Source organism: Coniophora puteana, assembly GCF_000271625.1.
Source record: "Coniophora puteana RWD-64-598 SS2 unplaced genomic scaffold CONPUscaffold_23, whole genome shotgun sequence".
NCBI lineage: Eukaryota > Fungi > Basidiomycota > Agaricomycetes > Boletales > Coniophoraceae > Coniophora > Coniophora puteana.
The window spans coordinates 60148-87787 of record NW_006913075.1 but is presented as its reverse complement, the minus strand read 5'-3'; the positions used below and the strand labels follow the sequence as shown (position 1 = coordinate 87787).

The 27640-nt window shown below is 52.1% G+C and overlaps 11 protein-coding genes across 11 annotated transcripts; 6 read left to right on the top strand and 5 right to left on the bottom strand.

Annotated features, from left to right (window-relative positions):
* Positions 1-101: 101 nt before the first annotated feature.
* CONPUDRAFT_67999 (phosphoglycerate mutase-like protein) lies at positions 102-2842 on the top strand (the record flags this gene model as incomplete). The annotated part of the gene is made up of 15 exons (XM_007777553.1): positions 102-520; positions 571-734; positions 792-953; positions 1020-1113; positions 1174-1196; positions 1263-1292; positions 1342-1388; positions 1437-1483; positions 1545-1644; positions 1696-1724; positions 1775-1943; positions 1997-2067; positions 2126-2340; positions 2401-2526; positions 2580-2842. 15 exons carry the CDS (start codon positions 102-104, stop codon positions 2840-2842), a joined length of 1959 nt encoding a protein of 652 aa, XP_007775743.1.
* A 482-nt stretch (positions 2843-3324) lies between these two features.
* On the top strand, positions 3325-5698 carry CONPUDRAFT_170346 (amidase signature enzyme; the record flags this gene model as incomplete). Its single annotated transcript, XM_007777580.1, has 10 exons — positions 3325-3654; positions 3761-3950; positions 4020-4121; positions 4178-4346; positions 4403-4494; positions 4548-4924; positions 4977-5107; positions 5161-5324; positions 5384-5410; positions 5466-5698. The coding sequence occupies exons 1-10, from the start codon at positions 3460-3462 to the stop codon at positions 5696-5698; spliced, it is 1680 nt and encodes a 559-aa protein (XP_007775770.1). The 5' UTR covers positions 3325-3459.
* A 368-nt stretch (positions 5699-6066) lies between these two features.
* Positions 6067-10175, top strand: CONPUDRAFT_78321 (uncharacterized protein; the record flags this gene model as incomplete). Its single annotated transcript, XM_007777579.1, has 12 exons — positions 6067-6264; positions 6394-6583; positions 6650-6774; positions 6809-6977; positions 7039-7130; positions 8447-8503; positions 9132-9248; positions 9335-9465; positions 9534-9703; positions 9767-9793; positions 9853-10077; positions 10138-10175. 12 exons carry the CDS (start codon positions 6067-6069, stop codon positions 10173-10175), a joined length of 1539 nt encoding a protein of 512 aa, XP_007775769.1.
* A 20-nt stretch (positions 10176-10195) lies between these two features.
* CONPUDRAFT_133438 (phosphoglycerate mutase) lies at positions 10196-11719 on the bottom strand. Its single transcript, XM_007777578.1, has 7 exons — positions 11629-11719; positions 11538-11567; positions 11443-11488; positions 11380-11387; positions 10788-11309; positions 10629-10730; positions 10196-10575 (listed from the first exon to the last, which is right to left on the bottom strand). Exons 1-7 carry the CDS (start codon positions 11644-11646, stop codon positions 10408-10410), a joined length of 894 nt encoding a protein of 297 aa, XP_007775768.1. The 5' UTR covers positions 11647-11719; the 3' UTR covers positions 10196-10407.
* Positions 11720-12611: 892 nt separating this feature from the next.
* Positions 12612-13479, bottom strand: CONPUDRAFT_113783 (uncharacterized protein). The gene is made up of 2 exons (XM_007777577.1): positions 13194-13479; positions 12612-13134 (listed from the first exon to the last, which is right to left on the bottom strand). The coding sequence occupies exons 1-2, from the start codon at positions 13228-13230 to the stop codon at positions 12728-12730; spliced, it is 444 nt and encodes a 147-aa protein (XP_007775767.1). The 5' UTR covers positions 13231-13479; the 3' UTR covers positions 12612-12727.
* Positions 13480-13590: 111 nt separating this feature from the next.
* Positions 13591-14273, bottom strand: CONPUDRAFT_133434 (plant expansin; the record flags this gene model as incomplete). The annotated part of the gene is made up of 3 exons (XM_007777576.1): positions 14032-14273; positions 13810-13971; positions 13591-13748 (listed from the first exon to the last, which is right to left on the bottom strand). The coding sequence occupies exons 1-3, from the start codon at positions 14186-14188 to the stop codon at positions 13591-13593; spliced, it is 477 nt and encodes a 158-aa protein (XP_007775766.1). The 5' UTR covers positions 14189-14273.
* Positions 14274-15399: 1126 nt separating this feature from the next.
* On the bottom strand, positions 15400-16030 carry CONPUDRAFT_140647 (uncharacterized protein). The gene is made up of 2 exons (XM_007777575.1): positions 15712-16030; positions 15400-15650 (listed from the first exon to the last, which is right to left on the bottom strand). Exons 1-2 carry the CDS (start codon positions 15922-15924, stop codon positions 15609-15611), a joined length of 255 nt encoding a protein of 84 aa, XP_007775765.1. The 5' UTR covers positions 15925-16030; the 3' UTR covers positions 15400-15608.
* Positions 16031-16834: 804 nt separating this feature from the next.
* CONPUDRAFT_86034 (40S ribosomal protein S17) lies at positions 16835-17799 on the bottom strand. Its single transcript, XM_007777574.1, has 5 exons — positions 17738-17799; positions 17624-17679; positions 17494-17548; positions 17235-17435; positions 16835-17138 (listed from the first exon to the last, which is right to left on the bottom strand). Exons 1-5 carry the CDS (start codon positions 17738-17740, stop codon positions 17019-17021), a joined length of 435 nt encoding a protein of 144 aa, XP_007775764.1. The 5' UTR covers positions 17741-17799; the 3' UTR covers positions 16835-17018.
* A 224-nt stretch (positions 17800-18023) lies between these two features.
* CONPUDRAFT_113776 (ribosomal protein S15a) lies at positions 18024-19153 on the top strand. Its single transcript, XM_007777573.1, has 4 exons — positions 18024-18279; positions 18335-18346; positions 18397-18496; positions 18825-19153. The coding sequence occupies exons 1-4, from the start codon at positions 18259-18261 to the stop codon at positions 19082-19084; spliced, it is 393 nt and encodes a 130-aa protein (XP_007775763.1). The 5' UTR covers positions 18024-18258; the 3' UTR covers positions 19085-19153.
* Positions 19154-19722: 569 nt separating this feature from the next.
* Positions 19723-21436, top strand: CONPUDRAFT_86032 (uncharacterized protein). Its single transcript, XM_007777572.1, has 5 exons — positions 19723-20080; positions 20161-20333; positions 20407-20498; positions 20581-20969; positions 21028-21436. Exons 1-5 carry the CDS (start codon positions 19807-19809, stop codon positions 21120-21122), a joined length of 1023 nt encoding a protein of 340 aa, XP_007775762.1. The 5' UTR covers positions 19723-19806; the 3' UTR covers positions 21123-21436.
* A 3885-nt stretch (positions 21437-25321) lies between these two features.
* CONPUDRAFT_113768 (plant expansin) lies at positions 25322-27478 on the top strand. Its single transcript, XM_007777571.1, has 7 exons — positions 25322-25423; positions 25478-25580; positions 25663-25732; positions 25789-26069; positions 26133-26828; positions 26909-27067; positions 27128-27478. The coding sequence occupies exons 5-7, from the start codon at positions 26579-26581 to the stop codon at positions 27289-27291; spliced, it is 573 nt and encodes a 190-aa protein (XP_007775761.1). The 5' UTR covers positions 25322-25423; positions 25478-25580; positions 25663-25732; positions 25789-26069; positions 26133-26578; the 3' UTR covers positions 27292-27478.
* Positions 27479-27640: the final 162 nt, after the last annotated feature.

Here is a 27640-nt window from a genome sequence, read left to right as displayed (position 1 = left end):
AACAGTGCCGGGTGTAAAATCGTGAGAATAAATTGCCATGTACATTCTGTTCTCCTGTCAGCGAATGTCGAACGTTCGTCACTTTGTCGACGCCGTTCACGATGACGAGCCCAGCAGATATCGAGGCCGCCAACTCCCATCCATCCAACATCATATTTGCCTACGACAAAGAGGACGACCACGAAGCCCACCCTCGTCTTTCCGACTCTGAGCACGACGCGCTCCTTCCGACGTCCGACTCGGCCCCAGGTCTGTCCCAGAAGCTCGGTCTTCAAAGCACAGCTGGCCCTCGCTTCACTCTCGTTCATCTCCTTTCCGCCTTTGCTGGTGGTATCGCTATATGCGCCACAGCACAACTATCAATATGGGGGACTGGGTGTTACACCTCTTATCGTTCCGCATACGGCAACGGACGGACTGGTGTTGACGTCCTCGCAGCACCTGAAGCTGGCTCGACTGAGGTGCACCATTTCCCTCCACCATCCCCCACGAATGCATCTCCGGAGTGGTTCCCAACCGAGTATGTTGGTCCCCACTTCCTTGGAACACTGTTTCTCACCCTATCTACAGTGTCGGTTACGCAGGCGGCACGCCTACCGGCGCCGAGCCAGGTCTCATCGCAACTGCGCCTTCATACCCCCTCCACACTGCGGCAGCACAGCTTGTCGCTCCCGCCGAGTACCCCAAATCCAAGTCTAAGCCCAATGACGACGACAAGGACGAGGATGATGACGGTGACAAAGACGAAGACAATGAAGAGGAGAAGCGCAAACACAAGCATAAGGGCAAAGAGGAGTTCAACCTGTTCCGCAAGTGGGGCAACCTGTCACCTTGGTACAGTGTACCTCAAGGCACCTACGGCATCGACGCGTCGCCGGATGCGCCGGAGGGATGCTCCATCACCGGTCTGCACCTGCTCCATCGTCATGGTGCTCGATACCCTACCGCATGGAGTAGGTCTTTGCCTTATAATGAACTCCGCATATAGATGTATGAATGCTGACGTGCACTGCTCATAGGTGACTACGGTGGACCTGCCAAGCTCGCGACCAAACTGCACGGCGCAGCTGCACAGTGGGAAGGAACGGGGAAGCTCAGCTTCCTCAACGACTGGTGAGTTCACTTGAACCCTAGTGAAATTGAAGTATCAGTGCTTATGAAACACCATCCTAGGACGTATAAGCTTGGTGAAGAAAGTACGTATTCGTGGTTTCGTTAGCTTCAACGCGCTAATTAGTTCCCTCTATGATGCGGCGGAACAGTCCTCACGCCGTTTGGCCGCCAGCAGCTATGTGAGTAAACCAATCGCGCCGCCTCGAGTTAGCTAACATTGTACGCTAGTCGACCTCGGTTTGTCGATGCGCATGAAGTACGGGTATCTCCTCAAGGTGGGTTATCTTATTCTTCAATGGATCTGAAGCTCACGTTGTATTCAGAACTTCACTGAATCCAACACTATCCCTGTGTTCCGGACTGAGTCCCAGTACATAATTCATTTCTGCCTATGCAAATGTAGAGCTCATATTGTATCGTCACTTTACCAGGGACCGTATGCTCGCCTCTGCCCAGAACTTCGCTCTTGGCTTCTTCGGGTATCCATTTGACGGCCAGTATGAACAGCTTATTACCATTGAGGCGGATGGGGTAGGTCACATATTGCCGTGCCCCGTGAACATCTACTCATGAGTCCATTAGTTTAACAACACCTTCGCGCCTTACAAGACGTATGTGCACGACTCTGTCCGTCAACACCATTATTTACGTGTTTTCACAGCTGCCCGAACGCTAAGGCCTCCGGCAAAGGGAATCGCTCTCTCGACTATATCCGTCGCTGGACCGCAACATATCTCTCGGACGCCTATACGCGCATTCAGAAGCAACTGAGTGGGCTTGAGCTCTCCGTCGAGGACGTGTACACCATGCAGCAGATGTGCGCTTACGAGGTGCGTAGCCACCATATGTGAGTAAGCGCCCAACCTGGACACGTTCGTGATAGACGGTCGCTATTGGATACTCCAAATTCTGCGAGCTCTTCACAGAGGACGAATGGGAGGGCTTCAACTATGCGTACGTGCTAGCCTTCTCCCGTTATACGGTAGTTTACTGAGGGTAACTCGGTCATCAGACTGGACATTTCCTTCTGGTACGACTCCGCCTTTGGCTCGCCTGTCGCGAAGGTGCAGGGCATAGGCTACGTCCAGGAACTTGTCTCGCGCCTCACGAAGACGCCCATTGAGACGCATAACTCGAGCACAAATGCGACGCTCCATCGTCCTGAGACGTTCCCGCTTGGTAGCAGCTTGTATGTCGACGCGACGCACGAAGTTGTTGTGCTCAACAGTACGTGTCCCTCCATCATGATTCGTGGTACATCGTTGGTGACGGAATGTCTCGGTATAGTTATTGCTGCGTTGAACCTGACGACGCTCGCGGCCGGTGGGCCTCTGCCTGCGGACCACATACCGAAGAAGCGGCCCTTCCGCGTTGCCGAGCTTGCACCTTTTGCAACCAATATGCAATTCCAACGTAAGTTACTCTGACAACATTTCTCGCCTTTCCTGACGCATGCTGTCTACTAGTGCTCTCCTGCGCCTCCCATCCCGACCCCCAAATCCGTATAGCCATCAACGACGGTGTCGTCCCACTCACAGGCGTCTACGGCTGTCCCGAGGACAAGCTGGGCATGTGCCCCGTCGACGTGTTCGCTGAAGGTCAGCGCCGAACCATCAGCGAGACAGACTGGGACTGGGCATGCCACGGCAACTGGGAGGTGCCGGCGGGTGAAGCGTGGGAGACTGTTACGGGTGCGGCGCCGGGGAGGGAGTATGAGAAGAGTGAGTGAGGAAAAGAGGAACGAGGAAGATAGGTGGCATAGATGAAAGGTGAATGGTGAGCGGTAGAGGGAAGCGTATAGTATTTGCGTTGTTTCTAATGTTTTGGTTCTATCAATGCTGATAAAGTCTTATCACCGTTATAAAAGCAGGTGCTGTAGACTGGGAGGGTTACATTGGCTCGCACAGGTAGGTCATCCTACAGAGCTAGTTCGCGAGATAAGGCCCAACATTCGCAAGGATCCCCCTCAACATCGCACGGGATCTTGCGCCTACAGTTTCTCTGGTGGTCTTGTGATGTAGATATGTTGAGGAGCCACATGCTCTCATGCTGTTATCGCGCTCGTTGCTCGTGTGAGCGCTATTCATGGGCCCCGGCATGCCGTTGGACCTATCAGAGCCTATCAGTGCTCTGTCTTCCTCGCGCTCGGTCGGAAAACTCCAGCCATCCCGTTCGCTTATCTTTGTCTATTTTGTAAGCGGACTAACATTAGCAGGGCCTGAGGACATCTGAGCGAGCTCTGGGAATACCTACAATCCTTCGATTGTGGTATATGTACCGTATCTCGTATCTAACCGTGCAGGTTCGATAAGCCCTCCGCGTCGACCGCAATCTATCAAACCACAGATGGTTGCCTTACTGCGACCTGCGCTTCGGTGGATCCAGAACGCGTTCTTGCTCCACCTCTTCTTGGCGTTCGCTGCGAGCATTTGCGGGAATGCGGCGGTGTCGACGCCGCTGCCCGACCTGTACGAAGCGTCGCTGACGGAGCTCCAGGCCGGTCTGACAGCCGGGCAATTCACGAGCGTTGACTTGATCAAGGTGCGTATTATCCGCTGTTTCAGATTCTCTAGATCTGGCGTGCTGATTTCTGCTTCCTTCTTCGCACTTCGGTCTGATGGCCGGTATTTGTCTTTGACCACATCAGGCCTACTTCGCGCGGATCGAAGAGGTGAACCTCCAAGGACCCGAGCTGCGCGCTGTGATCGAAATGAACCCGTCCGCACTCGCTGAGGCTGCAGTGCTTGACCAGGAGCGCCTTACGTACGGTCCGCGAAGCGCGCTGCATGGCATCCCGGTGCTCGTCAAGGACAATATTGCTACTGTTGCGTTTGAAGGTCAGCTTATATGCGTCACGGTGTCATGACGTCTTTGAAATCACTAACTTTCGGCAACCTGCGAAACAGGTATGAACACTACCGCTGGGTCGTACGGACTTCTGGGTTCGGTCGTGCCCATGGACTCTGGGGTCGTAAAACGGCTTCGAAAGGCAGGAGCAATCATCCTTGGCTCGTATTCATGCTGCTTCTCCTCTACCATTGGCTCATCTTGATTATCCGCGTAGGAAAGGCAAATTTGTCTGAGTGGGCAGAGTTTAGAGGCGACCTCGCGTCGGGGTGGTCGGGACGTGGGGGACAGACTACAAACGCGTATTACCCTAATGGGGACCCGTGCGGGTCATCCTCTGGCTCAGCGGTCGGGGCGTCTATTGGCCTGACGGCTGTTTCTCTCGGGTGAGTCGGGCGCCGTTGAGGTCTGGAAAACTCCTAAAGTATAGTCTTGACCTTAGAACTGAGACGGATGGAAGCATCACTTGCCCTGCGAACCAAAACAACATTGTCGGTGTAAAGACTACGGTCGGTTTGACATCACGCGCTGGAGGTATACCCATCTCATATTGCTAGGTAAAACATCCTCACAACACTACCTTGCAGTGATTCCAATCTCGGAACATCAGGACACAGTCGGCCCGCTGGCGCGCTCAGTGACCGACGCTGCGATTGTGCTCTCCATTATTGCTGGCCCGGACCCGAATGATAACTTCACGCTCGCGCAGCCAACGCCGGTGCCTGACTACGTCTCCGCCCTCTCGAATACTTCGCTCATCGGGAAGCGTATCGGCGTCCCGCGCGCCGTGTTCATGAATAACAGCGTCACAGGAAACGATCCCTACGTGAACGAGGTCTTTGAGCAGGCGGTCGCGACGCTTCAGGAGCTCGGAGCGACGATCGTTGACCCAGCGGATTTGCCTTCGGCATATGATATTTTGGCCTCTAACAACGAAACTGTAGTGATGAACACTGATTTCAAGGTAGGTCGAACGATGGTGGTGTTTGATGGTACTCATCTAGGCACGTCAATAGATCCAAGTCAACGCATGGTTCTCGAGTTTGCTATCGAATCCCACTGGAGTCCAGTCTTTGGAAGACCTCATCATGTTTGATAGCAACAACCCATCTCTGGAGGAGCCCACGAACTACACAAGCCAATCCGAGTACGTGTTGAAGATGTGATATAGAGATATGGTCGAGCTAAACATCTCCACAGATTCATTGCGGCTCAAGCCACGACAGGTTTCAACGCGACATATTATCAGGCCCTGGAGTTCGATCATCAGATGGGACGCGAACAAGGAATAGACGCTGCACTGGAAATGTACTCGCTCGATGCGCTTATTCTCCCAGCGCCAGGATACACCCCTACCCCTGCCGGTATGTTCTGATACTCCGTGGTGTGGTGTCATAACTGACTGAAGTATTCCTATTACCAGCACTTGCCGGGTATCCAATTGTAACAGGTACGAGTCTCTGTTTTCCAAGTACTTAATGCCCAAATATCTGATCGACTTTCAGTCCCACTCGGTTTCTATCCCGACAACGTCACCATCGGAAGCGCTGGCCCAGTCACATACTACCCTGCACCTGGGATACCGATAGGTCTCTCGTTCTTGGGCACAGCTTGGAGCGAGTACGATTTGATCAGCTATGCGTACGCGTACGAACAAAAGACTCAGACGAGGTTGCAGCGGATGGCATATCCTGCTGCTATCCCTACTACGCAGCTCTCGGACATCATCGGCGCCTAAAGTTCTGTTATTTCTCCGAAGAGAATCTGATCTGTGTTCGTAGGCGTCTTTAATCTTATCGTATCGCAGCTTGTTATCGTTAAAGTGAAGAGGCCCCGCTTTCAAATGTCGGTGTTATTTATCTGTGTTTGAATTGTGCCTGAGCTCGAGTTGTCTTACCCCTGTTGTGGCTATTATAGCAGCCTTGCCTCGTGATATTTACTCCGTATGAACTCGATCTGAGGTCTGAGAGTTTGTCTACACAACGACACATGGGAAGCACGCGTTTGTTATCAATGTGGGACTCGTTCCCGACTTGTCCCCGTTATCAGCACGACAATGGTAATGGCCATATCATGTTGGCCTCTCCTTCCTCGATCTAGTCAGCCATGACCCCTCTGCTTCGCTGGGTCCGTGCAGCCCTACTGCTCCACCTTCTGTCAGGGGTATTCAGCGCCCCTAGCTTTGCCGTTCTCGGGGCTTATGTACCGTCAACCGTTGCGCTCCCGGACTTGTACGAGGCTTCGCTGTCAGACCTGCAGGCGGGGCTCACTGCAGGTCAATTCTCCAGCGTTGAACTCGTAAAGGTAAGAATATGACCTTGACCTTGACTGGTCGTCCTCGCTGTCTAATTGTACAATCTTCGTCCATTTGGTGCCTATAAAACGGTCTGGTAATGGGGGCCGTCTTGATTTGATTGTTGGTATATCATGCAGGCGTACTTTGCCCGTATCGAAGAAGTCAATCTCAATGGTCCCGAATTGCGTGCAATTATCGAGACAAACCCATCCGCACTCGCACAAGCAGCTGTGTTAGATCGTGAGCGGAAGACAGTTGGCCCTCGCGGGCCTCTGCACGGCATACCGATTCTTGTCAAAGACAACGTCGCTACCGTGGCGGATGAGGGTGAGCTTTCGACGCGGTTTACTCTCTTTGGCATGTTAATTGATCATCGATCGCGCTCATATGCAGGCATGAACACGACTGCTGGGTCATGGGCGCTGTATAAATCCGTCGTGCCTGACGATGCCGGTGTAGTGAAGCGCCTTCGCAAGGCGGGGGCCATCATACTTGGTGAGTACTTCGATACAATTGATGTGAGTACATGAGTTGAATGTACTTTACTGACAGGTAAAGCAAACCTTTCTGAGTGGTCCCACGCTCGCGGAGACATCGCCTCAGGTTGGTCTGGTCGGGGAGGGCAGTCCTCGAGTGCCTACTATCCAGGCGGAGATCCATGTGGCTCATCGGGAGGCTCTGCAATTTCAACTTCAATTGGGCTTGCACCGGTGGCCCTCGGGTGAGGCTTCTACATACCTTTGTTTTATCTTGCAAGGATGACACAAACTCTCCCTCTGTAGCACGGAAACCGACGGAAGTATTACCTGCCCAGCGAGCTATAACAATCTTGTCGGAGTCAAGCCCACTGTTGGCCTCACTTCGCGCGCAGGAGGTAACACTGTAAACCCGGACATACCTGAATATCATGAGCACAAATCGTGTGCAAAATCTGCGATTATCATTCATTATGTATATAGTATCAATGGGATTCTGTCATGACAATCAGGTCCTTGCCCGAAAATGAATCATGTACATTTTTGTACGATTCCATTGTCCGAATCACCTTACATGTACCTGATTTTTTTTGGCAGAAAGGCAAGAACACAGCATAAATATTAGTTTTCATTGAAAACAAGGCAGTTATCACACATCGGGAACATGCAAAAATCAGGACAAATGCAATTCTATTAATGAGCTACATAATGATATAAATAGCTACTGGATCTCCGCCACTGCACCCGATCGGACAATCTTGGCCGCTTTCCTCGGCGGCGCCGGGGTGCCCTCATCGTCGTCGTCGGAAGAATCAGTATAAAAAAGATCACGATGCTTACGGACACGTTTATTCTTGGGCGCGGAACCGACACCATCAACACTTCGTCCCAGAGATCGTTGGAGTGGGCTGGGTGATTGGTCGTGTAAGTGCCAGCAAATACGTTAATGTCCTTAAACGACGTACCATATATCTCAGTGTCGAGCGACAACAAATCCCTATCGCAACTTCTACAACGCCGGCACCACAACCCTCAGCTTCGGTCTGTCTCCTCAAGCTGTTCAATGTGCACAGGAGCACCGTGTCGGCATTATTGCACCCGCTCGCGTTCGCAGAGTCGACATAGATCTCGAAGGCCCTTCTTCGAAGTAGCACCGGCGCGCTGCGCAACATCCGAAACGTCGTTGTTGATGTTCGCGTGGCCGTGGCTGCGACCGAGCGTGCGGTTTTCCTTGCCGCATCCGCTGGCAGTGCTAGTGCCAGCGTCTATGCCGATGGCGAGCTTGGACTTGGATGCACGCTTCGGCACGAGCTTCTTCCGCGCACCGCCTTCCTTCGGCGCGAGGACGGAAATAGCGGGCGGTGGGGGCAGTTCAGCCCATGGCGAGGCCTCAGGCAGCGCTCGTGTTCTGAGAAGTGTTGGCAGTGGTGAAGGAGGTGCTGGGTTCCGAGGACGTGGCAGCTACGAGGCGGATGTGGGAACAGCAGGGTTAAGGGGTGGGGCGTTGTGCAAGAAAGGGGGGGCGAGCGGCGGCAGCGGGGAGATGGGGAGCCCGAGCTGTGCTCCAAGTGGCTGCAGGGAGGCGAGGAGCAGGCGCACCGTCCGGATGGGCCGCCCACGCGCTGGAAGAGAAAATAGCATAGATGCGCGAATGAGAAGGTAAAAGGATTTACTTACATGTTACCACACATCCCGACACTGATACACTGGTGAGGGAGACGTCGGCCTGAGGAAGAACGCACGAGCAGAGCGTGAGCGTAGAGGCGGCAGGGTGCGTGGATTCGGAGGGATGAAGGGGCCGAAATGAGACAACTTGAGCTTGCGCTTGGAGCGCAAGATGGCGAAGGGACGGCAGCTAGGGCAATGAGGGTGCAGCTGGGGTGAAGAGAGCATAGCTGAGGGGACGGGATAAGCGTTGGTCGAGGCATGAGGCATGAGGGTTGCTGTGGTCGACACAGTGCAGGATGGACGTTGAGACCATGGCGCGCGTTGAGAATGTTGAACGTTGAGAGCCGCTCGCTGCGGAGTTACAAACTTCTGCCCGAATATAGCAAGTGTTCACACGCGTCGACACAAGTCTCACTGGATCATAGCTTAGGAGGGGAAGCTCTACTAGTCTTGCTACTAGTGTTAATGAACACTGAAATTCATAGTGTAATACAATGGTTTCAGCTGAAATATTTATATGTGTCTATAATCAGCATGTGTGGGTGATAATGATTTTGTGGTTTCAGGTAGCTGTACATGATTTTGTATACCAGGTACATGTACATGACTCCAGAACCATGTCAAGAGCACATGATTAAACAAAATCAGACGCCGTGTACCTTGTGCATACCTGAGAATCAGGTACATATGGTTTTGCAGTGGACTCATACATCGAGATCGCTCTCGAGCAGGCTCTGGAGACGCTGAGAGAGCTGGGTGCGACAGTCGTCGACCCAGCGGATATACCTTCAGCGCGGGAGATGATTGAGGCGGGGACTGAGGCAGTAGTGACCAGGGCAGATCTCAAGGTGCGTCTCATCTTCGGTTTAGTCAATGCGAGCAAAAATCTGACTTGCTCTGATGACCGATCACTGCTGTATTGTCCGCTTTCCAGGTGCAACTCAATGAGTGGTTTGACAGTCTGATATCGAACCCCTCTGGCGTATCCTCTGTTGCAGACCTCATCAAGTTCAACAAGGAAAATCCGTCTCTCGAGTCTCCAGAGGGATACGCAGACCAATCTATGTGCGTTGCCAGTAATATTTGTGACATATTTAAGCCAACCAACTTGATTATGTCGTATTCATTTTTAGCCTGACTGCCGCTCAGAAAACCGAGGGATTGAACTCGACATACTACGAAGCTCTTGCACGAAACCATGAGATGGGTCGCGAGCGGGGTATTGATGCCGCCCTGAAACAGTACGCGTTGGATGCGCTCGTGCTCCCCGCCAAGGGGTTCGACTATGTCACGAAGCCATCAGGTAAGCACGCATCCAACCCTTTAGTCCCAAAATACCCAAAGCTACTTAACCTGTCGTTTATAGCAATCGCGGGTTACCCGATTGTCACTGGTATGTTAACCAATCCCAAATGCATGTGTCCCAGCTACTGAGGCAAACTTCTACGTCAGTCCCCTTGGGATTTTATCCCGACAACACTACTATTGTCAGCGCCGGCCCGGTCACATTCTACCCTGCACCCGGCATACCAATAGGGCTGGCGTTCTTGGGTACGGCGTGGAGCGAGTATGACCTGATCGGGTACGCATACGCGTACGAGCAAAAGACGCAGACACGGCTACAGAGGATGGCGTACGACGGTGCTATCCCGCGTACACAAATCATGGACGTCCTGGGTAAGTTATCCTTCAAAACTTTTCAATGCACCATTGCTCAATCATGCGTTTGCTACATAGAAGGCGCGTCAAAGGCGATATTTGATGTTGTGATTTAGCGTAATGCACGAAGTGTCTCCGATTATACCAATTAGCTTTTTCACTGGCACGCTATTTGTCTGATTCCTACGTGTGTCGAGAACACGATTTCGATATAAAGTGGCACGGAGGCTCACAAATCTAAGTCTATCGTGGTATTCTACGGTGGGTAATCCATTCCGACCTTAAATTCTCCTGAAGAACTCGCAATTGGATGATCGTGACCGCGCAATGGTAAGTACCGCCTCGGACTCACGATTTGTGGAGCGTCTCCTCAGCAGCGTTGCTTTCGGTAGTTTCCAAAGCTTCTACGGGCTCCACGACCTTGGTATCCGATGCTCCTCCACCTCCGAAGAACGCCCTAATATCCTGCTGCTTGGGGTCGTGAGCTTGGCTTCCAATGCCACCCTTCTGGCGAACCTGGAGAATTATTATCAGCCATAAGGAATCAATGACCAAAACATGCCACTAACAAGCTTGTCTATGTGATCATGTTGGTTCACGTGCGTGACACGAACAACGAGAGGCGGCAAGTTGTCGTCGGTGAAGTTCAGTGGTTCGCCTTCTCTGGCGCCCTGTTCCGACTAGGTTATATCCATCCACACAGGGAAGCTAGAGCGGCGCGATCTTACCTGCACGCCAATGACAACTCTTGTCCACGCGGTGTTCAACAAGCCTTTGTAGTCCCGCTCTGGCTGCGCCTCCGAGTTCTTCTTCACCAGCCCAGCAACCAGCTCGCTGATACACAGGCCATGGCTCACGAGGGCAATATGCTCTCCCCACACGCCGGAGCGCGCGGCCTTCCACACGAGCGGCATCACACACTCCTGCAGACCCCGCTCTGCGCGCGCGGCGAGATCGTTCTGGCTCTCACCCTCGGGGAACTTCTCTGTTTGGGTGACTGCAACGGGCCAGATATCTTCGGCGTACATCTCCTCCACAGTCTTGCCCTTCTCCCTGTGAAAGGTCCATGGCTTGCCCTCTGCCACGCCAAAATGCTGTTCGCGTAGATTGAGTGAGGTTTTCAGAGGTGGTTGGGGCTCCGGCTGAGCATCGTGTAGAGCCTGCGCAGTCGTGAATGCACGCTTCAGTGGTGAGGCAAAGATCGCGGTAAGTCGAGTGTCTGCAAATGACTCTCCAAGGGCGTGGGCTTGCTAAAGAGCGCACGATCGATATACAGTGGCTATTATTAGTGATGCTTCACTGTAGGCTGCTATAACGTACGTTCATGCCTGTGACGGACGCGATCAGCTACACCGGCGATGATACCTTCAGGCAGAAACTGACCATGGTTACACAAGGGCGCATCCTTCCATCCTGCCCAGATACCTTTCTGGACAGAGTCATGACACAGTGAATGTCCATGGTCGGAGCCTACGCACCAAGTTATCCGTGGACTCTCCATGCCTAACCTAGGAATAAGAACCATGGCGATTAGTGAACCAGTATCTCTCTAGCCACCTGTTGACTCACAAAGGTGACTGTGAGCATTCCGACGTTCCTCGAGCTGGGTCTGAGGGAAGGGGAACAAGTATGCTGAGGATGCGCGCGCTTACTCCATGCTGCCCTCGCGCGGTGTTTCTATTGATCCCGGCGGCAGATCCAAAGGCTTGCACTGCCACCATGACTCGAATCGATGGTGTCGGCCCGAAGGTCCGAAGTCCTTGACCTAACCTTCCTCGACCTTTATCAGACAGTGCTTTGCAACTACCTCTAATAGCTCATAATATTTACACAATGTACTTTTAAAGCTTTGCGTGCTGCTTCTGTTCTAATGCTGATCCGTTCTAAGGCAGTTACAGTCGTTTTCATTTCGATAGACCAATTTCTGCTTTCGTGGAGCAAGAAACTCTGTTTACCTTTGGAGCCCGGTTGGAGTGCGCGAATGCACTGGGAGGGTCAGAATCCCTAATATGGAGATGGCATGGAGTCAGGGACGGGTGAGCCCGTGAATCGCTCAGGACTACCATCCTGCTATCTCTTCGGGCGGAAGTATGCAATGACGGGCCTTAATTCTGGTCTCAAGGCTTAGGTATGATGCTTGAACCTCAGGGATGTAGGTGACGTGCATATTCAGAGATGATAAGTAAATTTTAGTCAAGATTGCAGCAAAGAAACGCGAAGGGACAAGAGGACAACAGCAAACAAGTTGTGTGTCCCATGGGGAAAACCGGCTTACTAAGTTCACTGCTGGTAAACAAGGCTCCACGCTCCACAAGAGTGAAATCTGGTCTATCGAATTGAAAACGACTGTAACGATATCGACGGAATTGCCCGAGGACTTCATGACTCACTGTCTTTATACTCCGTTGAACCCCGCCATTCCGCGCAGCACAACTCCCTTCATGAAGTCATCGTGTGCATCTTTACGCTTTCATAAAAGTCGAGGATAGATTTCGAATTTAGATAGGTATACTGTACCGGTGAAACCTCGTTGCAGGTCTGCCAACAGCATCGCGATCGATATCAATTAAGATAGATATATGGCTAGACATATTCTTATAGTACACAGCAACACATACGATTGGATATCTGACCAGACGTGGAGGCGCTCACCAGTGCTCATCACGATCTACTGGCCTCTAGCAACGAGCTCCTTGATGATATCCACCGCGCACTTAAACTGCTGCTTCTGCTCCTCCGTCGGCTGCGTCTCGCTCATGTTCTCGCACCCCTCAGCAGCATTGTTCCTCCACACAAAGTTGTCGCTCCCAAACATGATGCTCGTGTCCAATCCATAGATATCCTGGCTGCCGGGAGGGCTCTCGGTGGGGAGCGACTTGAGGATGCCCTCAAGCTCATCGACAAGCTTCTCCGCACCCGTGTCTGCACTCTGAATACTCTTGGGCGCAGAATCTAACAAACTTGGCGTTCCATCAGGGCGCTCGGCGGCTTGGATGACGATGGATGGCGCGGAGTTGGCCTTCTGGATGGTGTAGACCGCGGACGGGGTTACGGGGGCGAACCCGCCAGTGATACCTTATCGGGGCAGAGTCGTCACGATCAGGGTCCAATATTGAGCTGGGGATGAGACACACCTTTCTGAAGGGTGATAAAGAACTGTGAGGGGGCCATGTCTGTTAATGTTGAGTAGTTGCAGGAGGTCGTAAGCGGTGGTGTGGAGAGAGATCGATAGACGCTTGGGGGCTTCAGTACTTCAGTAACCCCCGCCAAGTCGCGACCCGAATAAGCGGTCCGAACCTCCGGTAACACTGCCACCGTAAGGCAGTGAGTAGCATTCCTCTAGGATCCATACTTAACATTCAACGTCTCGCTATTGCATAGACAGGTTTCCACCGAATAGTTATGTTCCAGACATCCATGATAAATACAAAAGAAACGAGCCATGGTTTACAATAAATATACGAATAATGTTACGCCCTCCACCATCCGAGTCGTAAGACAGTCGTGAGACGCATCGCCACGCGAGCACGCTCACAGGCTGAGGTCATCCCATACCCATTCGACGTCGTGGATACGACCGAGGCTCTGGTCAGCAAGCACGGAGAAAGCGGCAGGCGTGAAGTCGAGATCGGTCATCTGGCAGCCGCCGCAACGGTCCGTGACGCTGACAGTGACATTCTTTCCGCCGTCTGTTTGACGGACGCTTGTGGTGAGCTCAAGATTCAATCAAGTAGACAATAAACCACGCACAGGAAGCCGTGATGTTCTTGCCGCAAATGGGATTGAGGTTTGGGTTCGAGCCGGGCATGAAGCCAGGGAAGTTGTTGAAGAGCTGGTCAGCGACCGCAACGATGAAGTCGGAGTCGGTGTTGACGATACCGCAAGCGCCGGTTGCGGGATTGAAGAAGGTGCCTATGTAAGGTCTGGAAGATCAGGTCGCCAAGGATGTAATGAGGGTGAAGGAGAACGCACCGTCGCCGCTCTGCGTGCCAACAAGCCATGCAGGCAGTGTCGATGTCGAGGCGGGGGCAGACGAGGTGGAAGTAGGGGTCTGGCGCTTTCCGAATGGCACAGCCATGGCGCTAGCAGAGAGCGCGAGAGCGAGAGTAGCAAATCCTTTGGCGAACATGTTTAATGGACGTGAAAGTGTTGGTAATCTATAAGGGTAGGGGGAACAAAGAGCGAAAGGTCTCAGCGCCTAACCAGAAGCGGGGAGGATAGAAGCGGGTTGTGTCGAGCAATCTCGCACCGAGTTCTTATAAACCATCGAAAGCGTCATCCTGTAAGTCATATGGTTGACAAGTGGGCACAACAACGGGGTCAGAAAGGGTGAGTCTGGTGGACTTGATGACCCACAGTTGGCGACACTGCCTTGCTGGGTGGCCACATTGATATCGCTGCACACGAGGTAAGGATCTGCTGTGTATCCGAACGTGGCAGGAGAATGCATATGATCATTCCAGAGAGCATATAATCAGAGCAGAGGTTAGCATAGTGCATCAGAGAACATGATCCAGATTGTCTTTCGCGCCAGAGTAGACGCAGAGATACTCAGAGAGACCAGCGTCCTAGTAGCCCTAGCGCGTTGTTCAGGGTTAAGCCATGCCTTGGCTAAGTTGGATTCCAGGAACGACGAGAGAAGGAGATTTCATCAAGAGTTGTCAGGTCGTAGTCGAGCATTTCGCCAGAACGACCACGTCAGAGCGTCAGCCAGCGAAGCAATTGATGACGCGACGCGCGAACAAATCATTTAGAGAGTTGCGCGCCTCCTGAGACAAAGTACAGTCAACACATCTGACTCAGCGCCGATAACGCATGCCGAGGACCAACCTTACACCAGCGTACACCTCCACAGACATATATGCATACATCAGTGTTGAGCTTCAGCTAGCGCTTGAGCTGACCATACGTTCTCGCTTATATGGTCACTGATATGCATGGCTAAGTTGTCGAAGTCAGCTTGAAAATTATAACAGATTCAACACAGAGTATGGTATAACATCACTGCTAACGCAGGATAACCCTCTGTCCGGCTGCGAATACGCCCAAGTACTTGGTCTTTCTATAGGGATAATCCCGGAACGCTGGAGTCAAGCAAGTCAGAACATCCTTTGTGCGGTTAGCTTTTCTGAGAAATCCAAGGGAGAATCGAGCCTTCGATGTGATCATCCACTGGGTAGGAGACTGTAGGAGAACTGTAGCCAACCCATCCCATTGACGAAGGCGAGCTTGATTTGTACCGTCGGCGTCGATGTCTATCGGTGCTTGGTTCTTTAACGGGTTCATCGGGGTAGCGACGTCTGTACCTTTGCTCGCAAGGACCACAAATATATTATGTGACATCGGAATACAGTGTGAAGCGCAGGAGAGTTGTAAGCAGTATATGGAGATAGAATACGTCTCAAAAACAAATGCGATATGGATACAAAGGTCCTTCATTATATGCGAGTAATCAGAGCGTCAGATAACAATAATGTTGCATTGCCTCAGTGTACCTTCCGAGCAGCGTTTCTGAGTTTCATGCGGTGGCGTCATCCAGGCCTACGCCCTCAGCAACAGGGGCACGGGATAATAAAGCACATTCCGCCACCCTAGACGCATTGATCACGTCAGAGACCGAGTCTCGTACACCAAAGTGATGAAACCACTCACCGGGCAGGGAATACATCCTCCCCTTAACCTCAAGGGTTCGTCTGCGCCATCGACTCTCTGCTTCGGCGCGGCGCCCTGTTGCGAAGAAAGGGACATGCTTTGCGTGGATCCAGGCTGGGATGCGACTATATCTTCAGACCCGAGGGCGAGACGCTGGGTGGTGTGTGCAGCGGGAGGGTAAGCAGGACCACTGGTTCTCGTTGAGGATGGCATATTAATTTGCGTGAAGAGAGGTTTGCTCGTCGGAAGGCGCCGATAACTGAATACTAGAACCTGGTAGGTGTTCTGAGGGTGGAAGGTGGTGGTTTGAAGCTGAGGGGGAACTCTGAGGGGATGGAGTTGTGACGGTGTTGTGCGAAGGGTGGAGGAGCTGCGCAAGGGGGTCACCGCAGTACTTGGCGTTGACGTCACGATAGAGCGTGGGAACTCGGTCTGCCGGACCGGCTCTCGGCACTTTAGCGCCAATGTTACTCGTCTTCTGTTCTCGTGGCAGTGTCTTTGCAAGATGAATCCGCTCGCGCTGAAGGGTATCATAGTGTGTGCCAGATCATTCACTCCGATGACTGTTCGAATACCAGGTGTGTATCTCGAGAGTATTTTAAATCTGTGTGGTGAGCTTTTCTGATGAATAATCCTGTTCGTTCAACTTGACAGTACTTCCATGATCCTATCTCAGCATGTCAATCCACAGAGTTTTACATAGAAACTAACCCGTAGGTATTCCACGAGCTCAACAACAAATATTCTCGAGCATGGGATTACAAAGTCCATAGGGTCTCAGACGTTATCATTTGGGTGTTGATACGTGGAAGGCTTCCTTGGAACCTGTAGTAGCAAGGCTAGCTTTCCTAATTACTTCTGGTACCACCTGTGGGCACTACGTTCAAGACTTCTCTGATCAAAAAGTTGTTTGCCGGTTGGTCGACAAACATCCATTTAACCAGAGAAGTCTTGGAGTGAGCCGGAGAACATGCCGAACGCCACGGCTGCAAGGCAAAAAATATACGATGTTACTAGACCCAACGTCCCTGAAATGGACTTATCAATGAGCACCAGAGGCTCACGATGTTACCGCAACGGCCGGTGATGAAGTCTTTTCTTCACTTCAGTTCCTCACCACGGGGTAAACATGTCGGTCCCGATGAGTCAAAAACGTCGCATACGAATACATGGTTGGAGCATATAACGTAGCACATGCGCAGCAGTAGTGATAGAGGCCGTCATCGACACCACGAATGACGATTCCAATGCTAGGAGATAACAGACAGAAGACGCCGCCGCGCTCAAAGCATAGCAGCCACATGCGCTCATGACCGGCCAGCGCCAGGGACATCGCGCCTGTTGCGGCGAGGCCCGCGCTCGGGCTGAGCAATGACGGGCTGCACGATCTGGACAGGGATGTCGAAGTTGAGGGACTTGAGCAGCGCCTGTGGGGGAGTCGACGTGTATTAATATTCGCAGTAAATCACGAATGATGGACGTAGGCGAGTGGGGAGAGTGGGTGAATGTGAAGGGATACCTACCTGGGTGTCGGGGTCGACCTCGAGGCCGGTAGCCGACGTGTCGAGAGCCGAGACTTCGGGGACGTATTGATCCTTGCGCTCGCGCTCCTCCTCCTGGAGCTTGAAGGAAATGCCGCGGACGGGACCCTTCTGGATACGCTTCATCAAGTGGGTGGTGAATCCCGCGACCTTGTTGCGCAGGCGTTTCGAGGGGACGACGGCCTGAAGAGGAGATGCAGGTTAGGACGGGGGGAGAGCTAAGGGCAAGCCGGAGACGCACAACTTCATCGATGATTCGCTTGTTGGTGTGGAAGTCGAGAGTGAGGCGGGGGTAGCTGGACAGCGCAAGAGCAGAAGATCAGCTTCATTCCGAGCGACATCGGGCGCAACGAGTAGACAGAGGGACGCACTATTTTTCGATGAGCACGCGCGAGGCCCTCTTGGTAGTCTTGGTGCGAACGCGACCCTACGTAGATCCATTCTTCAGCATGCCGCCCTCATCAGTTCCAGCACCGACAACGAACCATTTTGAATCAAGTGTTTTGAGGTGGCGGCGAGGAGCTCGTCGAGAGTGTTGACGGTCTTGAGTGTCCCGGTTTCGTTTGGTCTGGTGTCTGCCAGACAGCCGTGAGCCCGCCCGGCGATTGCCGAGTGGCTTGTGATATCCTGTACAGCTCCGCGCCACCGCGCCCCTCCACCAGAACCTCCCAAATTTGTCCACGCCTAAGCCCCAAGCTCGTCGTTCGCGTCGTCCGTCGTCCGTCGTCCTCAAGACCTCTCTCAAGGTGAGCACCTATATCCACACATATGCTGGTGTATATGGCCGGGAATGCGCCGACTGGGACTTGAATGACTATCGCAGCTATCATGCATGCTCTCTATGTATTGATGGCGGCGTTTTGTTCTCTCCAGCTCGTCTCGACTCGTGCTTTCCGTAGCACGACACTCGGACGGGTATAGGTTGCTCACGCACCTCTTTCTCCCCCTCCCCCTTCTTGCACGCTTCAGTTCCCTTGACCACCACCACCCAACACTACCAAGCAAGATGGTCCGCGTCTCTGTCCTCGTGAGTTTGATCAGTGTGTTATGCATGTGTTCTTGTGCTGATGGTGGCATCGCAGAGTGATTGCCTCGTAAGTTTGTGATAACATGGTCTCAGGAACTTCACTCAAGGAGAGGATAGAACAACATCGTCAATGCCGAGCGCCGTGGCAAGCGTCAGGTCCTCATCCGTCCTTCGTCGAAGGTCGTCGTGAAATTCCTCACTGTCATGCAGAGACATGGTGGGCCTTTTCTCCCGTGCCATTGCATCTCTCCATTTCCTCCTTCCCCTGTTATTCTCTCTTCGTTCCAATGCACTGGCGATGCCCATCATCACTCCGGAGTTATAACTACGTTTGGCGAGGCGTTCTTTTCACCCGTCCTTCGTTTTAATGCTCCGGAAGATTAACTCGTCTCTCGTAACCAATACAACGTCGATCTCGAATCTTCTACAGATCGGAGTTCACTGTAGAGTCTACATCCTTCTTTGTTTTTTTCTTCTTGTTTCCATCCGTTTTCTCTGTCTCAACCGGTCGCCATGAACATATGCTAACGATTGTCAACCGTCAGGCTACATCGGCGAGTTCGAGATCATCGATGACCACCGCGCGGGCAAGATCGTGATCCAGCTGAACGGTCGCCTGAACAAGACGGGTGTCATCTCGCCGCGATACAATGTGCAGGTATCGCAGATCGAGTCTTGGGTCAACTTGCTGCTGCCCGCTCGTAGTTTCGGCATCATCATCCTGACGACGTCGTCGGGTATCCTCGACCACGAGGAGGCGCGTCGCAAGAACGTCGGAGGCAAGATCCTCGGATATGTGTACTAGGCTCTAGGTTGCATGCATGTTCTACTTGTCGCTACTTATGACACCAAAAATCCATGTTCTATGGAATGATGCATATATGTACTATATCTGAGATCAGACTAAGCTATTGGGGAGAAGAGAAAGAGTCGTGTGTGCACTGCTTCAATGGAGAAGCAGGTCGTAAATGGCAGGACTGCGGGTCGAGAACGAGACCGAGTGGGGTCGAAACAGGCCACGGTGGAGCACGTAGCTACGCCCAATTGCCAGTGCGTGCAAGTCCTGTTTGAGATTCACCTGAAGAATGTTCTTCGTGAACAGAACAAGACAGAAGATATATGAGAGTGACGGAAAGCTGTAACGAGGCAGAGGAGGAGAGGCGCGTGTTTTGGACACAGGCGATAGCCACCGAGGGCGTGTACAAAAAGAGGCAAGCGAGGCTGAGTCGCGTTTTTGCACAACCTCGGCCCCTTGTTGCTTCCTGTTCCTCACCTTCCTCTGGAGCCTGCATGCCGCTCCCCGCCAACGACGTCTTCTCCTTCGGCCTCGCACACGACGAGCCACGCACTTCACCCACTCTCTCTCGCACACGCGCACGCTCCAGCTCCCAGTCGCGCGGGCCGATTTCCTTTTCTACCTCCGCTGCCCACAGGAACATCTCGGGTTCCAGTCAGTCAAGTCTGGGTACCTCTACGGCACGACGCGAACGGGCGCAGATCGGCGCCAGGAAGAGCTCTGGAGGTGTGATGACGATCAGGAGACACAAGCGAGAGGATTCATCGGCCAGGGGCGAGCCTGCTCATGGTGTCAATGGCATCAACGGCGCTAATGGTGTTAACGGGCTGACGAATGGACATGTTGCGAATGGGGATGGGCATGAGGCGGATGCAAAGTCTAATGGAGTTGTGAATGGGAAGAAGGTCGATAGGGAGATGAAAGAGGCGAAGGAGAAGGTGGAGAAGGTGGAGAAGGTGGTCGTGGACTGGGAGATACCCCGGAAGGCACTGCATTCGTCGATAGGTGTGTACTCCTTCCCTCTTCCTTCCTCTCTGCCCTTTTGGTGAAAACGGTATGGGCTAACGACGGTGACGCGCTCACAGGTTTCATGACCATCTACCTCTACACGTCGCACGGCTCGCCTGACAAGGTCGTCATCGCGCTCAGTGCCGCTCTCGCCGCCCTTGTTCCCATCGATATCCTCCGCCTCAATGTCCCATGGGCCGAACGCGCCTTCGAGAAGTGTGTCGGCTTATTCATGCGTGAGTCCGAGAAGGTGCGTCTCCCCCAGTCATGGCTCTCCCTTTAGCCACGCTAGGACGCGCGCTTACTTGAAATCCGAATTGCAGAACTCGTCAAACGGCGTGATATGGTACCTCCTCGGCGCGGACCTCTGCCTCCTCGCGCTCCCGCTTGACCTTGCTGTTGTCTCCATTGTCATGTAAGTCTCGGGCTCGCCCCCATTTTGCCCCATGCTCACTGCAACTTGCAACTCCCGCTGACAACATCACCGCCACATACAGCCTCTCCTGGGCCGACACCGCGGCGTCAACAATTGGCCGCCTCTGGGGGCCTTACACCAAGGCCCTCCCGCAGCGCACACCCGTGCTCCGTCTCCCACTTGCGCCGCGGAAGTCGCGTGCGGGCTTCGCAGCAGCGTGCGTCACGGGCGGCGTCATCGCCGTCGGGTTCTGGGGGTGGGTCGCGCCAGCGTCTGGGCGCCTCGGCGCATCGTGGACGTTTGAGAACGGAGTCGGAGAGTTCTTCCGTACTTCGCAGGTCGGTGCTATGGCTGCAGCGGGGGAGAAGGTGCGGGAGGTGCTGGGCGGGGGTGTAAGCACAGGTGGGTGGATAGGCTTGGTGGTGATTGGGGTTGTTGCGGGGTTGGTGTCGGGTGTTGCTGAGGCTCTTGGTGTGTTCTTCTGTGTTTTCTCATCCTGCATTCACTGGCTTACCCGTCCGATATGTAGATCTCGGCTCATGGGACGACAACCTGACGCTGCCTGTCATTGCTGGCTCCTGCCTCTGGATATTCTTCAAAGTTCTTGGTTTCGTCTCTTCATGACCCACCTAGCTACCGGCTTTTACACCTCGCCCTCCTTGACATCACCACCTTCTCTCCATCGCTTGCGCTCTCATATGGCTCTCTCCTCGGATTTTCTCATTCCTCACTCGCTTCCTCTGTCCCCCTTTCTTGTTCCCCTTCTGTTAACTCTTTACTTTACCCTCATCTAACGACACCCCACGACCCATGACAGACTGGCGAAGGAAAACTAGTCAGGATAGGTTTAGGTTAGAACATGTACACGCAGATGTGTGTGCATTACGTATGATATTGTTAGGATAACTCTGTAGCTATGCTTGGCTGCCCTATATACCGTACATAAATTTAGAAATGAGTATGGGCTATGTGTATGAGATCTTTCTTCGGTGTGGGCGGTGGCGATGTTGACTCGACAGATTTCTCATGCCCAGTTAACGTTGGTCTTCTCCACAACTTTTCTAGCACGGCGTAGGGCAGATGAGGGCAGGTGGTATGTTGATGGCAGGATTATCACCAGCGCTTCATTGCTGATAGTGACCGCCAGGCGTCTACACAGATGCTGCCATGCTGTATGGTCTCCCAAATGCTCCTGTTCTAGACGACCATGGCTACACTTGGCTGTACTCGTCTAACCCTCCCGTTGATGGACCGTTTCTTCGAGAATGTGCTTGCTTGCCCAAAGGCTCTCTTCTACACGCTTTATCGCCTGTTTTCTCGGTTCGCGAGATCGACGCACCGCTGCGGAGGGCCAGCGGGCCGGAGACCTTGTACACTCTTCCTTTTTCGCTGCTAGTAATGTGGGGCACGTCTGGAAGCGAGTTATAGATGATCCGAGCTTCCACGAATAACCTGATCTGTTTACAGCAAGATATTCTTCCTCACTGGCCTTTGCGCCTGCATCTTCCCGCAAGCAGAGAAATACACTGTACGCTCGTGCGCAGTTGCGCAGTTCCTCCTGGTACTGGCGGTGGCATTGTCATTATTCATATGGTGGCGTGTCAAGAACTGGACATTATTGATATTTCAGGCACTTCAGAGACTTTTCCAGTTGTTAGGAGGTCAAACACCGCGCAAAGACCAGCGGAAATCGCTTGGTGCGAACTTTGTTCCATCACTAAGAATGGGAAGCTTGGGGGATCTGGAGGCACAGACTGATATCGCAGACAGTCATGAGCAAATAGGAAGATCAATGGCGTAAACTCCATCTGTGAAAACAGTTCCATAAATACCAGCATTATGATACGAAAGGTTAACATTACATATGTGTAGTAGCATCTGAGTACAACATAATTACTGTTTAATATAATGTGACGGATATATTCCACTTTCTGTCCGGTACATCGACTGAAATGTAACGGTCTGCATGACGGAAGTTCGTATTTCAAATATCGTTGCCGAACGGATGTCTCCCAAACGAGGAAACCTTTGGGATCTTGATGATAATTTCGGGAGTGGGAAACCGGTGATGACTACCTCGGAGAGACATCAGCCCCGTCTCTTCTCTACCTGCATTGAATCCATTACATCCGGATGTCGCCCTTGCGTCGAACTCGCAGGCTTTAACAATTAGTCTTGCATTCAGGATTGCGATGATCGGCTCTACAAAGCTAGGCACAGAGATTGAACCTCGTCATACGGAGGCGGGAGATAATATCGACTCACACTACACCAATCACCCAGTAGCTTTGCTATACAGTTCAGTGGTCTATGATGAGTGCAATGCCTTTAAAGCGGTTCGCCGATATAGACATACGTTGGGAATAACACTCAATGCAATGTTCAGAACACGCAAGGCTGAAAATGTCAGATGGATGCCAAAGCTTCAGCCTTTAGTCTCAGTATGCCCACCTAGAATGAGCTACTACCAATTAGTAATTGTTTGTGAGCGGTTTGCTGTGGGACTTACTGCCAAGATACAGATACCTTGCTTACGAAAGAGTGAAATAATCTGGGAGTTACTGGTCCTAGGAATGTCCATACTATTGAAGAAGACAAGGAACGCCGCATAAACATCAAACCCGAGCTACGTATTTTGTCATTTTGAGATCTGATATTATAGTTTGCCAAAACAGATTACCTCGATAACGAAGGTACTGATGAGGAAAGCGTTGTGCCAGTCCACAGTTATGCACGAATGGAAGCCAGGTAAAGACATCCATATCCCTTGCACACATTAACCCGTGAAGTCGATGGTGCTCGAATGAACGCACCTGGTTCAGTATCAGTGTTTGGAATTATCAATCCTATAGTGCAGCCCAGTGTGATAGCTGCGCCTAATATGAGATAATGTAGGGCTCTTGGGTTCCTGTTCCACAGTAAAAACATTCTCCCTGTGACAGAGACTAAGGATGCGCGGTTGACAAGAAGCTGTGTTAGCTTTAGTATAAAGATTGACGGCTAGTTCACGGTTTCCAAGAGCATCTGCAATGACATAAGTAACGCCGACAGCAATATTTCCCTTTTGACAACTGTGCGAATTTTTATTACGCCTCACGCAGACGAGAACGAGGTTGGAAACTGCAGAGCAAAGTCAATCGTTATGTTGCCGTGTATTTGATGTCACTACTTACCCTGGTATCATCCAATTCTATGGCAGAAAACATGGCTTTAAGCAGTAAGCTCAGCGACTACGGACTTGGATTTCGAGCATCTGTCTCATACCTCGGAACCAAGGAATAAGCATGACTATGGCGCTAGTCCGATTGCAGGCAAACGCGATCCTGGGAGCAAGGCTTTTGATCTCATGCATGGCACGAATCTCTCTTCTTAGCATGAGTGAACCATCCCAGATGAGGACGGTCAGACTTGAAGCTGTGCTCTATTCCTGAGTGAACCAGCGCCGTAACCAAGCGTCGTGCGCACCTGCTAAGCATCTGCACGTGAACAAGAAGGATGCCCCGGAGATCAGCTCTTGAGACATGAGCGTCTATTACAGACGGGGACAAGCAACGAGATGCGGGGGAGAGAAAGCTCGCTAATAGCGGCTCATCAAGGAATCTTATATTGGTCAGCCTTGTCAGGTGGCGCACTGATACATGTTTTGATTTCATCAGGATACAGAGATCAGCACAGCAATAAGTACAAAACCACCAACGTGTAACCTTATAATTATAGACACTTGAATCATGCTATTATCCAAAGTGTTGGATTTGAGATCCGGCAGCAGTGGCTGCGTGTAAGCTCCGAGAAATATATGAAGGCTCCTGCCGGAGCTTCGATGGCAAACCAAGCCCTATGCTGCGGGCACCCTATTATTTATTAAGGAGAAGGCTCCTAGAAGCATATACAATTATGTTTAGTATATAAGTAGTCGAGAATCGACTAGAAGCGCTAATCGGCGGTTTCCCCCCATCTGAGCGTGATTCCCAAGTCAAAGCATAGCCTAAATCGTAACTTCGGTGCTAAGCATGGAAGGAGGTGGCATAAACTAGACTAAACTAGGAACTGCCCCGTGTTCTCCAGTGAGAATCGGAGTGGCGCTTCTTCTCCTTTCATATTTACGGACCAATGATCCATCCAAAGTAGGAGCGATGGTTTGATTGGTAACCGTAGTTTGGATGCCGATATCTGCCTCGAGCTGCTTCACGAAGCCCGCTTCGTAATCTAAGGTTTTCATTCATCGTTCTCGTTTGCACTACTACTGGGAGTATATCCGCAATCCAACCTTCCCTAACCTTCATCTTGATCCTGATGATAGTTGTCCTCTCTCTTGGAACGTCCACATCTCTCTGGTCATATTGTCTGCATCGGAATGAGCATTCCCCCTCTGCGGATGTGGTGACAGTCGGTTGGATTCGGCATACACCCTCCATCCCGCATGGTGAGCTCAATCAGCAGGGCATTCACGACTGTACTGAGCCTCCTTGGGCGATCATCGATTCTTCACAGGATTGAAAGATGTCACATATTCAATGCATATTGCACTGGAAGTATCTCACTGGCAACGTTATGCTGATGGAACAACTACAGCGGTAGAGCGCCAGTAGGTAGGCTTGGTGCACCTACATTGACGAGTATAATTTAGGGGCATCGTGGCGGCGTGGATATCTGACATAGTATGTATTCATATAAAGTACTGTAACATGAGAAACGAGTTTCGTGGCTGGGTCCATGCTTTTCGGAAATCGGGCTACTCCGGCGGGTCCGGCCGGAGCCGATGGAAACGCATCAAAGTCCGACAAGCGAGTATTTGACCGTTCGCTCTCTGGTGGACGACCATGGCCATCGTGGACTCCTCGCAGTCTCCTCACCTGGCCGCGCTGGCAACGCATTTCAGGCCAAACAGGCCTCTATCATTGCTCTGATGAAGCTTAAATACTCTGGTATGGTGATACGATACTGGTGTGGCTTTTCCCGAAAACTGAAGAGAACTTTGGATCATGGGTGACCCGAGTACACATCGTCTGCCGAGGGCCCATATGTCCCTCATTAACAGTGCCTTATAGTCCACGCAACGTGTGCTACAGCACCAGTTCAGCGGTACGTATCTATCCAATGCCTCACAGGTGTTTCAACGCTACTTCCAATCTTACTAAACATGATAATTAAGCCAGGCGTCCAGCTTATCGGTTGATCGAACTCTGCAGCTTGTCGGCCCTCTGTCTTTTGGCTGTCCTTGTCCATCACGCTACGTTCGCCATTTTCGCTTTTGATGGCGAAATCGTGCCAAACCATGCCTTTCTCCAAGCTAGCTAGCCCAGGCTAGCCCTTAAATACGTGGCAAGGTTGACTACACGTTCAGCCAAGGCGCGTCCTAACAACGGTGCCTAACGTTCTGTGATCGGACACGATCGGGCTCCCAGCGATCCAGATCATCAGTCAAAAAGTCGAGGAAAGCTGTACGGGTTCATTCCGGGTCATTAACATGTCCTCCTCGCCAACTTCTGGCCACCACGAATGGTCATCGTTACTTATCTTTGTCTGGAAGTCATACTGGCGCTGATGTACTTCAGCGGAAACTATGGCAACGTATGTCTACGTGATTTATGTATACACCTCTCAGACGTTCTCAATAAGGTCTGCTATTGCTAGGTGGTTTGCTTTCCTATGAGCATGCACGCTCACACTGTTCTATGCATCTCCGGGACTAATCACTCAGACGTCAGATCTCTTCCAATGAGCGTTATGGGGATCCTGCCGATTCAAGAAGTGCAGTTCAGTGCCTATGTCAAGTTGACGCATCCCCGCGGTGCCATGCTTTGCCATCCTGATCGTGTGATAGAGACGCGTTGGCAGAGTAGAATTTGTTGGCGGTATCAGGCGGTATCGCTAGCTGGGTATGCAAGCATGTGGGCGCCCAGGACAATGTCTGGTACAAAAGCTGCAGATCCACAGGCGGTGACCAACAACTCGCCTTTCTCCGCTTCAGCTTCTGGTCAAGCACTTTCAAGCGCTTCTATCTATTGAACTTGTCTAGATCGACACTCGTCTATAACATACACTCTTTCATCCCGTCACCAACACAACCTGTTCCTACCATGTTCGTTCAAGGACTCGCCACTCTCGCCCTCGCGCTCTCCGCCAGCGCCTTCGCTCTGCCCTTCAGGCGCCAGGCAACATCTACCACTGATGTCTCTTCCTCTACCACCGACGTCCCTACCACGACTGTCCCAACTAGCACTCCCGTCCCTACGACCTCGGTTGCCCCCTCCACGACTTCCACCTCCTCGTCCGTCGCACCTACCTCGACGCTCCCCGCATACCTCGTCGGTACCCAAACCGGTGACGGTACGTTGACACTGTCTTTACCGTTCTCTACTTTCCAGCTGATCATCACCACCTCGATTGAACTTTGTTTCATGACATAGGCACCTATTACGCCCCCGGACTCGGCGCGTGTGGCATCTCCAACACCAACGCGGACATGATTGCTGCGGTATCGCACCTCCTGTACGACACATTCCCTGGCTACACCGGCACAAACCCGAACAACAACCCCATCTGTGGGCACACTGTCACTGCTTCCTGTCAGTCTTCCTGCTCTATTCTCGTTGCTTGTGGTTCCACTGACCTAATTCGATAACTAGACGGCGGCAGCAACGTGACCGTCGCGATAACGGACCGCTGCACCGCGTGCGCGATCACCGACCTCGACTTTGCGCCCGCCGCGTTCGACAAGCTCGCGTCTGAGACCGTCGGCCGCATACACGGCGTCACTTGGGTCTGGGATGATCTCCCCGCCGACCTTTAAGCGCATTATTGAATGATGGGCTTACTGAGGGGTTTCTTCTTTTAAGATTATTTGTTTATTTATACTGGGTTCGACTGTTGGCATCGGGTGTATTTATTACATGGGTTCCGGGTAGCTGAGCTGCCTGTATTCAAGATTATGTATTATCTTGTAGAAAAGGGTAGAGCGGAGGAGGCGTGTGGTTTTGAGGATGTTCTTTCGTTTGGATCGTTTATCGTACAAATTTGTAGGTTCGACGGTCATGGTTTTGTCCGTCTCCAATACATCCGTCACCGTGGGAGTATAATCATCTCAAAATCGGTAAGTGATTCCCACACTTTCCGCGCCAAACTTCCGTCGAAAATGACTT